Genomic DNA, 13,372 nt, shown 5'->3' with positions numbered 1-13,372 from the left:
GAGACCGGGGTCTTGTTCAGCTCTTCAGAAGTAAGTAGCTCGTATTTATTCAAACGTTTCCCCCTTCAGTTAGCTTCTGTTTCTCTCTCTAGGTTCCTCATTTTCGCCATTTTGGAGCCATCTTCTCCCGATAAAAGACGCCAACACCAGTCTAGGGGGATGGAACTCTGGTAGTGCAGGTAGATGACAGGTTGTTCAAGAATCAGATGGAAAATAAACAGATGTAAAACCCACACGAGAGTCCAAAAGCCCAACTATCGAATCTAGAGTTGAATCATTAGCAGAAACGATGAGTCATTTTGGGCCACGTCTTCCAAGAACTCGGCCTTCCAGCCGCGACCTTCACAAATGCCTGAGTCGTGTGCAAAGAAAGTGGAAAATAAAAGGTGTTGCCCCCACCACACACTCGCAACTAAAGCAGTGCAATGGAACTGGCTTAATGACTCAAGAGTAAAACACCCTTTTCCAACCTAATGTCACCCCCTGTTGCCGGAACAGCAGCAGGGAGCTCACGAAACCAAACATCTCAAAATTACATTGGGTGCGTATGTCTGCGTATTAAGGGCTCGGCATTAATAGCCATAAGAAATAGCAACTAATGGCGATCTTGCAACAAGGTGGGAGAGTTGATTCCTTTTACGGGGCATGAGTTTTTGAGTTCTACGAAGAGTTTCTTCAACTTTTCAACCCTACTTCCGGTCTTCTGCTGGAAGAAGCACTTCTGTGGGGCTTGAAATCTTGCCTCGTTCCCCAACAGAAATTGTTCTAACGAAAAATATTCCCTGCCCATCTTCTCTCTCTCATATTCTGCAACCCAGATGGCTTTAGCAATGTATTATACCATGTATTCTTAGAAGAACATTGTGTATCTTTGAGGGATATGATTTTTTTTCTCCCCGAAATGGTTCATTAAGCTGTTGCTCAAAAGAGCAACGTTCTAGCTCTCCTCCATTCTAACCTCGTTAATTATTTTTTTTTTTTGGATTAAAATATCTAAACTGGCTTAAAAGAGCTCGAGAGAGTAACTTGGGGATGGAGAAACAGTAAGTCGTTGTCAGATATGTGGGCTTTGTAGGGGAGAAAAAAAAATGAACACAAAATGGCCACCCTCAGAAAAATGGAAGTCATAGCAAGGCCTTGCATTCTAGGCCAGAGAGGAGCAAAGTCGATCTTAAAAATGAAAAAGAAGTAGCGAGGCCTACCTGAGAGGAAAATTGTTTAGAAGAGGATTCCAGGTGCCTTATAAATAATTTTGGAAAAATTAGATTTTATGGGCAGATAGAAATCAACATGGATTGCTCCACCCCTACACAACTGAGGAAAAACTATTTTGCTCACTAACGGGTGAAATGAACAGACCAGCAAAGTAAGAAAAGTGCCTCTGAAGGAGGCATCTTTGTTTGATTTTTGGGTTATTTCCTTCGCATATTTTCACGTAAATTGGAAAAAAAAACCACACACACTTAAAAACCACACATTTTAACAGTCCTAAAAGCTTTACCTTTTGGAATCTCAGTCTCTACAGACAGTCAATAAATATGGACAGATCGCTGCTCATTCTCTGACCCCACTCCCTGTAAATTCCCACGACCGTAGAAATGGAACGCGAGAAAAATCCAATATAAATATGAAATATGTTTGCGGCTTTGAGGGCTTGAGCCCCACAGAATGGGGCCCCTATTCTGCATGAGCCTTGGGGCATCACTGTAAAAGCCATGGTGCCCCTAGCTCTCCTCAACTGCTATCCCAGTCCTGAAAGGTGCCCCCCAAAGAACTCTGTTGAACCCCTATTCTGAGCCCATGGCACCCCCTAGTGTCCAATTGAAGAGACTCTCTTCAGTCATGTATGGACTTGTCCTCCATGAATGTATCTAACTCTTTTTTGAACCTTTTTAAAGTCCTGGCCTTCATAACATCCTTTGGCAAGGAGTTCCACAGGTTGACTGAGTTTGTGAAGAAATACTTCCTCTTGTTTGTTTTAAACCAGCCACCCATCAATTTCATCTGGTGACTTCTCGTACTTGTGTTATGGGAATGAGTGAATAACTTTTCCTTAGTCACTTTTCCTCAATAACTTCAATAACTTTTCCTTACCTGTCACAATTTTATAGACCTTTATCCTATCCCTACTTAGTTGTCCCTTTTCCAAGCTGAAAAGTCCCAGCCTCGTTAATCTCTCCTCCACGGTGAGACGGGAGCAATGAATAAACTTAGGATCAGGGTCCACAACTTTCAAAAGCGACGACTAACTTCAGGCCACGCTGAATTTGTACAATCCATTTTTTGCACACTGAGAGTGGTCGGATTTTCAGGCCGCGCCGAGCGTCAAACTACTAAACGTTCAGCATCCTCGTCTAAAAACCTCTCCTCAAGTCACACCCCTGGGAGGTCGGCGGTGAACTTGCTTAGCCTGATGTAGCTGAACTCCAAATTTTTCATTCTGCTTCATTTTCAGGCTAGAAAAGGCGCCTCTGTCTAAACTCGAAAGCTGCCCTCCACGGGACGCAGATGGGTGCTCTTTTCAGCAAACCTCCCTGCCCGCTCCTGCTGAGCGTCGAAAATCTCCTCAGAGAGCGTGCGCGCTTGGAGGCCCAAGGGAGAATGACCAATGCACTGAGGAACCTCTTCGACATGGCCCTGCGGGTGTTCCCTCAGGAGCGCGTGGAGGTCCAAGAAAACGCCAGGGTGGTTCTCCAAAACAACAGCGTCCTCTTGGAATTCATCTCCGGCAGTGGGGAGAGCGTGTTTACCTTCTTCACCATCGACGGCCAGCCCCGTTATAACTTGCAGCAACCAGCCCACGTCCGCGAACAGTTGCTCCCTGATCCGGAACCTCTGAGCGCCATGAGCCTCTTGCGGCGACGGAGCCAACTCGAAAGCCAGGGCCAGATGACGGAGGAGCTGAGAAGCTGCATGGACCTCGCACTCAAAGAGTATCATCAAGAACCCAAGTTGGTCCAGGAGAACACCCAGATGCTGATCCAAGCCAGAGACCAATTGCTGGCGTTTAGGTCCGGGAGCGGGGAATGTCAAATTTGCGTGTACTACTTGGCTGACGGGGGAGCCCAATATGATGTGAAAGCCCCACTGTACATAGTGGTAGCTAGAATGCTACACAGAAAACGGTACGTGTTGTTCAACTTGATCCTACCGGTGGTGAGACCTCAAATCCAGACTTTCATGCAATTAATTTGGGACCGAAACTGACAGGTAAAATTCAGCAGAAAACTAAAATTGGAGTGGGTTAAAATGTGGGGGGCAAACCAAGGTTTTCCACTCGTTCTTTTCCTCTGCCGGGAAACATTTGAACCTCTCTTAAGCAGCTGCTCATACAAGCTTTTGGGAGAGTTCATTTGTTTCCACAAAACCTGAGAAGAACATAGTGGGTCATTTTTGAATCTTGCAGGGTTTTCCATAGTGAATGGGAGGGTACAACCGAAAACCAAACATTGAGCCCGGAAAATTTTCAAGATCAAAGAAACAAAAAAAAGTTAAATTAATGAAAAAGCGCTCCATCTCAAAACGTATGGAACGCAGCTTTTTTTTTTTCCTTTAGTTTAATCGATTCCCCCACAGGGCCACAAAAAAGCTGCTCAAAATGATTCCCTGGACAGAGCGGTTAGAAAAACATCCTGTCATGATTTCGAAACTGCCAGTGATAGAGAATGCGCCCCCATATTTGCATTACCACTCCACAAAAATCAAGCACAAAACCAGGCGTGCAACAATCTACGGTGATTTTATTCTTATAGACAAACAAAATAGCATTCATCTTTCTTTTTCTCTCCTTCCGTATCATTTGTGTGTTCCCCTCGTGAACTTTCCCCAAAGAGACCAGTGTTTCTCAACCTTTTTTTATAAAGTACCTCTTTTTCAAAAAAAATTGAGTACCCCCCGTTTCTCCCCGAAAGAATTGTAAGTACCCCCAGTACCTACAGTTTTCAGACACACACAATTTTTCTATTATTGCAACACATTTGTTTTAACAACTTAATCGTAGCTGGGCAGGCAGTGAAATTTTTGGGTGTAAAAAATACAAAAATAATAAAGCACTGTAAAACTTAACAAAAATTCAGTTTTTGCCAAGTTTCAGTGTGTTGAGAGAAGTCGGGGCGGGGGGGGGGGGGGGATGTCAAGTACCCCTAAGGCTACTACCACCACTGGTTGAGAAACACTGAGGTAGACAGAAATCTGCACTACCAAGACTCATGTCTCTGCTATTCTACAAGCGATAACGTTTCTGTCTCTTCCCTTAGCAACTAACATCTGGAAACACCTCCCAGTTTCCAGCTTCTTCTTCAGTCCATTAAGCTAAATAATTCTGGCTCCTCGCTGCGATTTATTCTTCTAATATCTACAGCTGTCTGACACGCCCTATTCCTGGATCCCCTTCTAGAACAACAACAACAACAACAACATCCCCTCACAAAGCAAACGAACACTCACGCCAATTTTTAAGCTAAGTTTGTGATTTTTGTTTGAAACACCCAGCCCTAATTTTTAAACACTGAGACCATGTCTTCACTATCGGAATGATTGACACAGCCGTGATCAATCTTCTGGAGTTTGATTTAGCATGTCTAGTAAAGACCCGCTAAATCAAACTCAGAGGGTGTGCCCCCGCCCGTCAGCAGCCGGTACTCCTGCTCCTCACGAGGAGTAATGGGAGTTTTTGCTCCCATGGGCCTCCTACTGTAAAGACCATGTGAAAAAATGAGCTTAAGGTACTATTTTTTAGCATTACCTCCAGGCTCCTAGTAATTTATGTTAAGCTGTTTTGAAATTCTCTGCGTGTACAACGGGTGCTTGTATTTCACTAAAGCTGTCGAGAAGTCACACTAAGGTAATTACAAGTGTTAAACTGGAGAAATTCATTGCACTAACTGTTCTACGCTATGGTCTTGGTTCAAGACGCGGGGAACACCGCCAAATTTGCAGAACTGACAGTCACCTGTCATCTTGCTCTGTCAGTGGCTGGTGATGTTCCTTCATAGAAGAAAGGCAAATTTTTAGTCTGCCTGGGTACTCAGTGGATTTCAGTGTTCCCGTCCAGCTGTGTGTGTATTACCGTTTCCGATGTCTGACTTTGATCCTTTGTGGCCAATGTCCCTCTCAGAGGATTAGTACATCGGATCAGTGTAAGCCCCAGACCTGTCTGTATGCTGCTGTTAGCCTCTGGAAAAGATCAGATACAGGCACTGGGAGTGGAGGGTCTGATATGTTCTCCACCTGCCTTTGTAAAACCTCATGAATTTCTGCTGCTATTAAAGGATTTTCTGGAAAAGGGGTCTGGAAGAGATCAGATACAGGCACTGGGAGTGGAGGGTCTGATATGTTCTCCACCTGCCTTTGTAAAACCTCGTGAATTTCTGCTGCTATTAAAGGATTTTCTGGAAAAGGGGTCTGGAAGAGATCAGATACAGGCACTGGGAGTGGAGGGTCTGATATGTTCTCCCCCTGCCTTTGTAAAACCTCGTGAATTTCTGCTGCTATTAAACGATTTTCTGGAAAAGGGGTCTGGAAGAGATCAGATACAGGCACTGGGAGTGGAGGGTCTGATATGTTCTCCACCTGCCTTTGTAAAACCTCGTGAATTTCTGCTGCTATTAAAGGATTTTCTGGAAAAGGGGTCTGGAAGAGATCAGATACAGGCACTGGGAGTGGAGGGTCTGATATGTTCTCCACCTGCCTTTGTAAAACCTTGTGAATTTCTGCTGCTATTAAAGGATTTTCTAAGAGTTTGTCCCCTAATGAAAACCTGTTAGTTTGTGTGCTAATAACTTGGACAGTATAAGAGCTACCGCAACCCAGCTTTGCAAGGGATAACCTTTCCTCCAAGAGAAGGTTTTAAGGTACTTTTGGACCCGATTGACCCCACCCGGCACGCAGTGCCCCCACCCCCACAACAGCCACAGGGAGCAGGACAAGTGCCCAAGCTAAGGTACCAGGTAGTCTAAAAAAAAAACCCCCCACACACCCCAGACACTTGACTGGGCGTGAGGGGGAGGGAAGGGACTGGCTAGGAGGAAGGGGGGCCCCAAAAGCAGAGCTGGCAGGGGCTGGGGGAAAGATCAGGGTGGGGGAGGCAGCTGGCAGAACTGGTTGGAGGGGAAGGGGATCTAGGGCAGCAGGGCTGGCATGGGGAAGATTGGGGTGACGGGGGTGGCCAGTGGGAGCAGGACTGGCCTGGGGAGATTGGAGAAGCAGCCGGCAGGAAGCAGAGCTGGGGGGGGGGGGGGGGAGAATCTGCCGGCAGGGAGCAGGACTGACCTGGGCACATGCAGATCCCAGGGCACTGCCTGTCCCAGCGAAGCACGACAGACAGTCGCACAAACCAGACTGTCCAGTAAGATACCGGACACCTGGCAACCCTACCTGCAAAGGTGCAAACTGGGGAACCCCTCCTGCATGTAACCTCCCCTCCCCCTAGGGCCACCCCCCACCTGGCCCCCCCCCCCCCCCGCATGTAACCAGGCCACCCCCCACCCCCAACCCGCTCCACAGACCTATATTTTAATCCCTATAGAAGTCAGTGCAACTTTTCTATCATGCAAAAAACAAATAACGGACTGCTGTTTTTCTAAATTTTGTTCCTTCGGTTTCCCGAGCAGCACCAGGTAACTCCAGCTAGTGTTTGTCTATTACAAAGCCTCCCTATACGTAATTGACAGCTTGCCTGCAGCTGGCCAGCCAGAAAAGTTAATCCACATTAAGGCTGTGTCTACACTGGCATGAATTTCCGGAACTGCTTAAAATGGAATACTATTCCGTTTTCAGTTTTTCCGGAAAAGGAGCATCTACATTGGCAGGCTGCTTTTCCGGAAAAGCCCTTTTTCCGGAAAAGCGTCTGTGGCCAATGTAGACGCGCTTTTCCGGGAAAGAGTCACGATTGCCATTTTCGCAATCAGGGCTTTTTTCCCCGGAAAAGACTAGGCTGTCTACACTGGCCCTTTTCCGGAACAGTGTTCCGGAATAAGGACTTATGCCCGAGCGGCAGAAGAATAGTTTTTCCAGAATAGCGGCTGATTTTGTACAGTAGAGAGTCATTGCTTTTCCAGAAATTCAAGGGCCAGTGTAGACAGCTCGCAGCTTATTCCGGAAAAGCGGATGATTTTCCGGAATAAGTGGCCCAGTGTAGACACAGCCTAAGAGTGTGAGGGTGACATGGAGGAGTTAAACCAGATTACATAGGAACATAAGACCAGCCAGACTGGGTCAGACTAAAGACCCATTTAGCCCAGCATCCTGTCTGCCCCACAGAAGGAGGAAACCAAACAGGCCTGTTGGAAAGGTGAAATATGGAGACAGGGAGAATGCAGCGTACTTAGATTTCCAGAAAGCCTTTGACAAGGTCCCTCACCAAACTCTTTAGTAAAGTGAGTTGTCACGGGATAAGAGGGATGGTCATTCATGGACAGAGAACTGGTTAAGAGACAGAAACAAAGGGTAGGAATAAATGGAGAGGGGTAACTAGTGGTGTCCCCCAAGGGTCTGTCCTTGGGCCAATCCTGTTCAACTTATAAATGATCTAGCGAAAGGGGCAAACAGGTGGCAAAGTTTGACATCATCTGGAAATTAAGACAGAAGCAGCCTGAAGAGCTTCAAAAAAAGATCTCACCAAACTAAGTGATTGGGCAACAAAATAGCAAATGAAACTGAACATGAATAAATGTTACAAAGCACACAGGAAAAAATAATCCCAACTAGACATAATACAATGGGGACTAATTTAGCTACAACTACTCAGGAGAAAGATCTTGGAGTCAGTGTGGCTAGTTCTCTGAAAACTTCTACTCCGTGTGCAGCAGCAGTGAAAAAAGCACACGTTAGGAATTAAATAGATAGATACCAAGACAGAGTATCTTATTGCCTCTGTAAAACCATGGGATGCCCACAGCTTGAATCCTGCATACACATGTGGTCATGTCATCTCAAAAAAGATATCCTAGCACTGGAAAAGATTTAAAAAAATAACCAAAATGATGAAGGGTTTGGAACGGGTCCCATATGAAGAGATTAAAAAGTTCAAATTTCATCTTAGAAAAGAGGGGACTAACAGGGTGGGGGAGAGGAGAGAAGACAGGACAGATGTCTATAAAATGACTGGTGTGAAAAGTGAATAAGGAAAAGTTACTTATTCCCCAAGAACTAGGGGGTCACCAAGTGAAATGAAGAGGCAGCAGGTCTAAAACAAACCAAAGGGGCTGTGTCTACATTGGCATAATGTCGTGCAAATACTCTTTAATGCAAGAGTTTTTGCGTTAAAGTATTTGTGCAAGGGCACGTCTACACTGGCATGTGCCTTTGCCCAAGAGCATCCGTGCCAGTGTAGATGCTCTCTTGTGCAAGAAAGCTCTGATGGCCATTTTAGCCGTCGGGCTTTCTTGCGCAAGAAATTCCTGTTGCCTGTCTACACTGGCCTCTTGTGCAAGAGGGCTTATTCCTGAGCGGGAGCATCATAGTCCTTGCACAAGAAGCCCTGATTTCACACATTAGAACGTCAGTGTTCTCGCACAAGAACTCACAGCCAGTGTAGATAGGCAGCATGTTGTTGCACAAAAGCTGCTGCTTTTGTGCAAGATCGCACCAATGTAGACACAGCCAGGAAGTTTTTCTTCACACTGCGCACAGCCAACCTGTGGAACTCCTTGCCAGAGGATGTGGTGAAGACCAGAACTTCAATAGGGTTCAAAGTAAGAGCTAGATTGATTCATCAATGGCTGTTAGCCAGGATGGGTAGGAATGGGGTCCCTAGTCTGTTTGGAAATGGGCAACAGGGGAGGGACAACTGGCTGATTCCCTGTTCTGATCACTCCCTTGGGGCACCTGGCACTGGCCACTGTGGGCAGACAGGACGCTGGGCTAGACAGGCCTTTGATCTCACCTAGTCCAGAGAGCTGGAGGGACGCAGGGGCTGTGACCTCCCCTCCCACCCCACCTCTGGCCCCAGCTGTGCAGTGAGATCAGGAAAGCAGCACACTAGAGAGAGCCCAACCAGAGAACCAGGCTCCTATGCTCTAACTACTAGCCCCCACTCCCCTGCCACAGCCAGGGAGAGAACCCAGGTGTCCTGGCTCCCACCCCATAGGCCACCTCCCTAGATTCTCACCCCATTCCAGGGGGAATCTCTTCTCTTCCCCCCCCCCCCCTTGCCTGCCCAGCCTCTGCCAAACCAGTTCTCCGCAGCTAACAGGGATGGCCCCAGGCCCCAGCCCATACTCAGGTGAATGACAAACCCAAAGAGACAAGCAAATTCAAGTTTATTGGTGGGTTTTTAACTCCCCGGGGAAGGGGCGGAGCCAGCAGGGAAGTGGGAGGAGCCAGCAGGGAAGTGGGAGGAGCTACTTGAACTTGATGGACTTGACCTTGAAGTCTCCCTCCACCGAGAAGAACTCGATGGCCTCCAGCCCCAGCCTGTTGGGGAATTTGATCTGCTGCTCCCCCGGCAGCCCCACCGTCAGCTCCTGGGCGTCGAAGGAGATGCAGACCTAGGGGAGGAGCCAGAGGGTGAGGGGCGGAGCCTGAGTTACCTGCCCCAGGACAGGAGACCTGCCCTCCGCAGATATACACATCTGCTAGAGCGGGGTAGCGGTGGTCTGCCCCACTCTTCTGCTCAGCTGGCCCCGCAGAGGAGAGCTGCGATCTTCCCCAGACAGTGCCCTACCGGCCTCCTGAGATGGGAGGAGTAGGCTGCCCCAGAACAGCCCCACTCAGCTCACCCCGTGACTGGCAGCTGCGAGCTTCCCCCCCAGCAGTGCCCCGCACTAGTAAGGAGAAGAGGGGGCTGTGGTCTCTTCCCCTCCCCACACCCCAGGCTGCCCCTCACCTTGGTGTCCTGCCCTCGCTGGAAGGGGAAGTCCTGCGCCCGCTGCTCCTCGCCCCACACCCCGTCCTGCCGCGAGTTGCAGACGACGACGGGGGTGTCCCCCTGGCTCTCGAAGCGGGGGTTGAAGTGGAGGGCCAGCTCGGAGGCCACCCGGCCCATGTTCAAAGCAAACCTGGGGGGGGAAGAAGGGCTTAGATCCACTCTCCCCCCCCCCCCCCGAACTCCCAGGCAGCTTCCCCTAGGGATCCTGCCCTAGCAAACAGGGGCTGCCCCTGGCTTTGCATTGTGGAAAGCCACCCAGCCCAGCCACCCCCCCATGGGAATGTCCCATGATGCTCTGCAGGGCTGGTGACTCCCCCCCACACACACACCCCCAAACACTCCCTCCAGCCCAGAATTCCCACTGCTCAATGTATCACACTGTGGGAAACTTCCCAGCATCCTCTGGGGGAGCATGGCATTCCAGGTATTTCCCAGCATTCCTGCTGCCACCCCCTCCTCCCCCCCACAAACTCTGGGTCACGGGATGAGCCTCCCAGAATTCCCAGGGGTAGAGCCAGGGAATCTCCCAGCCACCTCTGCAGCAGGGCATCACTGGGAGCTTCCCACAATGCACCAGCCTGGGCTGGACTTTCCCAGCATCCTCTCTGCCGCCTGCTGGTCCCTTCCCGGGGTGGAGGGGAACATCCAGGGGCAGATGCCAGCAAGGCTCCCCACAGCCCAGCCTCCCCCCTCCATCTGTGGGGCTCTGCCCCTCCAAGCCCATCCCATGCAGGGGCAGAGAGCCAGCCCCACAGAAACAGGGCTAGGGGCCCTTGGGGGAACCCCCCCCAGCACCACCCCCACCTCAGGAGAGGATGTTGGGGTGGCACCAAGGCAGATCCATGGGGTGACAGGCCAGCAGGGTGCTGCTGCCACTTGGGGGGGCTGAGCCCCAGAGACTCTCCCATCTTGCTGTTGGGGGACAGGGAGAGCCAGGAATTGCCCCATAGAGGGGAAATTTAACCCTCCCCATGGGTCTGAACTCACCTCTGGGCATCCGGCGGCACCGTACCCTTCACAGCGATGCACTCGCCCGGCTGGACCTTCAGGTGGGTCAGAACCATTCCCTGGGGGCAGGGGGAAGAGGTGAGCACCCCCCAGGGACACCTCATGGGGCAGAGGCCCCTCCCCGAGCAGAAGACTGGGTCATGGGGTGGGGGCAGGGGCAGCTTCCTCTCCAGGGGGCATAGAAAGGTTGTAAGAGCTTCCCCATGGGGATGCAAGTGGCAAAGCTGTGACCCCCATCTACTCCCCCCAGCCCTAGGGGGACCCATCACCCCCCCCACCTGCCAGCCCCACCCTCAGGGACCTCACAGCTTCCAGTCACCACAAGGCAACAGCTACCAAGAAACGTACACCCCAGTCACCCCCACAGATGTGGGGCAGGGCAAGGGGGGGTCATCAAGCAGTCTCTCCAGCGCAGGAAGATGAATTAGAGACACCCCAAGTGCACCCCACATAGATAACCCCTCTCCCAGCAAACCAGCCTTAACACCCCCCAAGTAACTCACACACTCCATGGCAGCTACTCTACACACAGCTGTTACCACCACACACCATGAGCCTCCACCCCAGCCAGGAGCTTTAAATACCCAGACACCCCACCTGTGGCCCAATCAGGCCGCCCCAGCCCTACAGAACTGGCCAATCAGAGGGGAGAGGGGTGTGGCCAAGTGGAGCCCCAGCTGGCCAGGTGGGCGGGGCCAGAGAAGACAGCTGCACTCACTCTGGGGCCCTGCCCCCTTTCGCTCCCCGGCCAATCAGAAACAGAGCCGTGGGCAAACTACAATTCCCAGCATGCCTTGCTCCCATCCTGCCTTGGGAGCTCCTGGCCTATAAAAAGGACACCATGGGCCACGTTCTTTCACTTTGGTGGGTGGGGGGAAGAGAGGGACAGTGTCTTTTTTTTCACATGCCCATGGTGAGAAACTGAGGCAAAGATCCGGCCTGATGCCTTCTGGGGCAGGTGTGTGCTTGTAATCAGATGCTTGGGGTGTGTACCCCAAATTAATGCTGGCTCCCTTTCCCCTTTGGGGTCAAAGTTGCTTTTCTACACACAGCGGGGCCTGGGGGTGGTGCGTCTCTTAGCCACGCTCCCCGGCTGGCGGGGGGCTCATGCCGATTCTGTTTTGGGGGGTTAAGAAGAACCTCTAGATCAGGCCTCAGGGAGCAGCCAAGTGCTTTGAGCAGTCTGGGGGTGCACCTGGCTCCCCAGCCCCTCCCGCACCCCAACTCCCTGCCCCATGTCACCCTCTGCACCCCCTCATCTAGGTCACAATCCCCTCCTAGACCCTGCAAATCTAACAGGCTGGAGTTCAGCCCCTCCAAACCAGTGATGGCACTTTCATTGGCGTCCCCGGAGAGGATAGAACGCCACAGCAGACGGGGGAAAGGGTCACAATGGTGACAGGACAGTGTCTGTAGGAGGCGAGATGAATAACTGGGACTATTCAGCTTGGAAAAGAGACAGCCAAGGGGGTAGACGAGAGAGGTCCATAAAATCACGCCAGGTGTGGAGAAATCCATCCGTCTTTGCTTATTTACGCCTGCCCGTATCACAAGAACAAGGGGTCACGCCATGACATGAACAGGCAGCAGGTTTAAAACAAACCAAGGTATTTCCTTGTACAGTGCACAGCCAACCTGTGGAACTCCTCGCCAGAGGGCGGGGTGAAGACCAGAGCTTTCACAGGGTTCAAAAAAGAGCTAGATAAATTCGAGGATGGCTATTAAGCAAGGTGGGCAAGCATGGGGTCACAGATTAATAGAACCCTAGAACTGGAAGAGAACTCCAGAGTCTAGTCCCCTGCCCTCACGGCAGGACCAATTACCATCTGGCCAGCCCTAGTAGAGGTCTGTCCCACCTGCTCTTAAAAACCCCTCTGATGGAGATTCTACCACCCCGCTAAGCAATTTATTCCAGTGTAACACTCGAGAGGCAGGAAGTTTTTACTTCTGTCCAACCTCAACTTCCCTCGCTGCCATTTAAGCCCATTGCTTCCTGCTCGTTTAGTAACCTCCTCGCTTATCTTTCACTTTCCACCGGGTCTTCCTCCATGTGTGTAATAACCATGGACGCTACTGCTGGCGAGACATCGGAGAGGGGGAGGGGGAGAGAGACCTCATAAGCTAGGTCTACACTCACGGCTTCTTCCGGGAGAAATATGCAAATGAGGCTAAGCGTGGAATAGTGTCCAGCCTCATCTGCATACCTAATGAGCCATTTTTTTTCAGAAGAGGCTCTTGCGCCAGACGGAGCTGTCTACACTGCCCCTTCTGGCGCAAGAAAAGCCCTCTTGTGCAACGCCGTTACACCGGTTACTTTTCAGGAAGAACGGCGTTGAGCAAGAGAGTTTTTCTTGCGCAAGAAGCGGCGGTGTAGATGCTCCTTGCGCAAGAGCCTCTTCTGAAAAAAATGGTGGCTCATTAGGTATGCAAATGAGGCTCTGCGATATTCCCGCATAGCCTCATTTGCATATTTCTCCCAGAAGAAGCTGCCAGCGT

The 13,372-nt window shown here is 50.5% G+C and overlaps 1 protein-coding gene and 1 pseudogene across 1 annotated transcript; one reads left to right on the top strand and one right to left on the bottom strand.

Moving 5' to 3' along the window:
• The first annotated feature begins 1,032 nt into the window (after positions 1–1,032).
• Positions 1,033–4,107, top strand: LOC149522037 (uncharacterized; annotated as a pseudogene).
• A 5,136-nt stretch (positions 4,108–9,243) lies between these two features.
• Positions 9,244–11,449, bottom strand: LOC142825957 (16 kDa beta-galactoside-binding lectin-like). The gene is made up of 4 exons (XM_075918274.2): positions 11,380–11,449; positions 10,856–10,935; positions 9,827–9,998; positions 9,244–9,488 (listed from the first exon to the last, which is right to left on the bottom strand). Exons 1-4 carry the CDS (start codon positions 11,386–11,388, stop codon positions 9,342–9,344), a joined length of 408 nt encoding a protein of 135 aa, XP_075774389.2. The 5' UTR covers positions 11,389–11,449; the 3' UTR covers positions 9,244–9,341.
• Between the last annotated feature and the right edge of the window lie 1,923 nt (positions 11,450–13,372).

The sequence above is a fragment of the Pelodiscus sinensis genome, chromosome 19, assembly GCF_052426305.1.
Source record: "Pelodiscus sinensis isolate ZL-2025 chromosome 19, ASM5242630v1, whole genome shotgun sequence".
NCBI classification, from domain to species: Eukaryota; Metazoa; Chordata; order Testudines; family Trionychidae; genus Pelodiscus; species Pelodiscus sinensis.
Note: the sequence above shows the minus strand (reverse complement) of the source record. Positions and strands in the feature narration are given on the sequence as shown.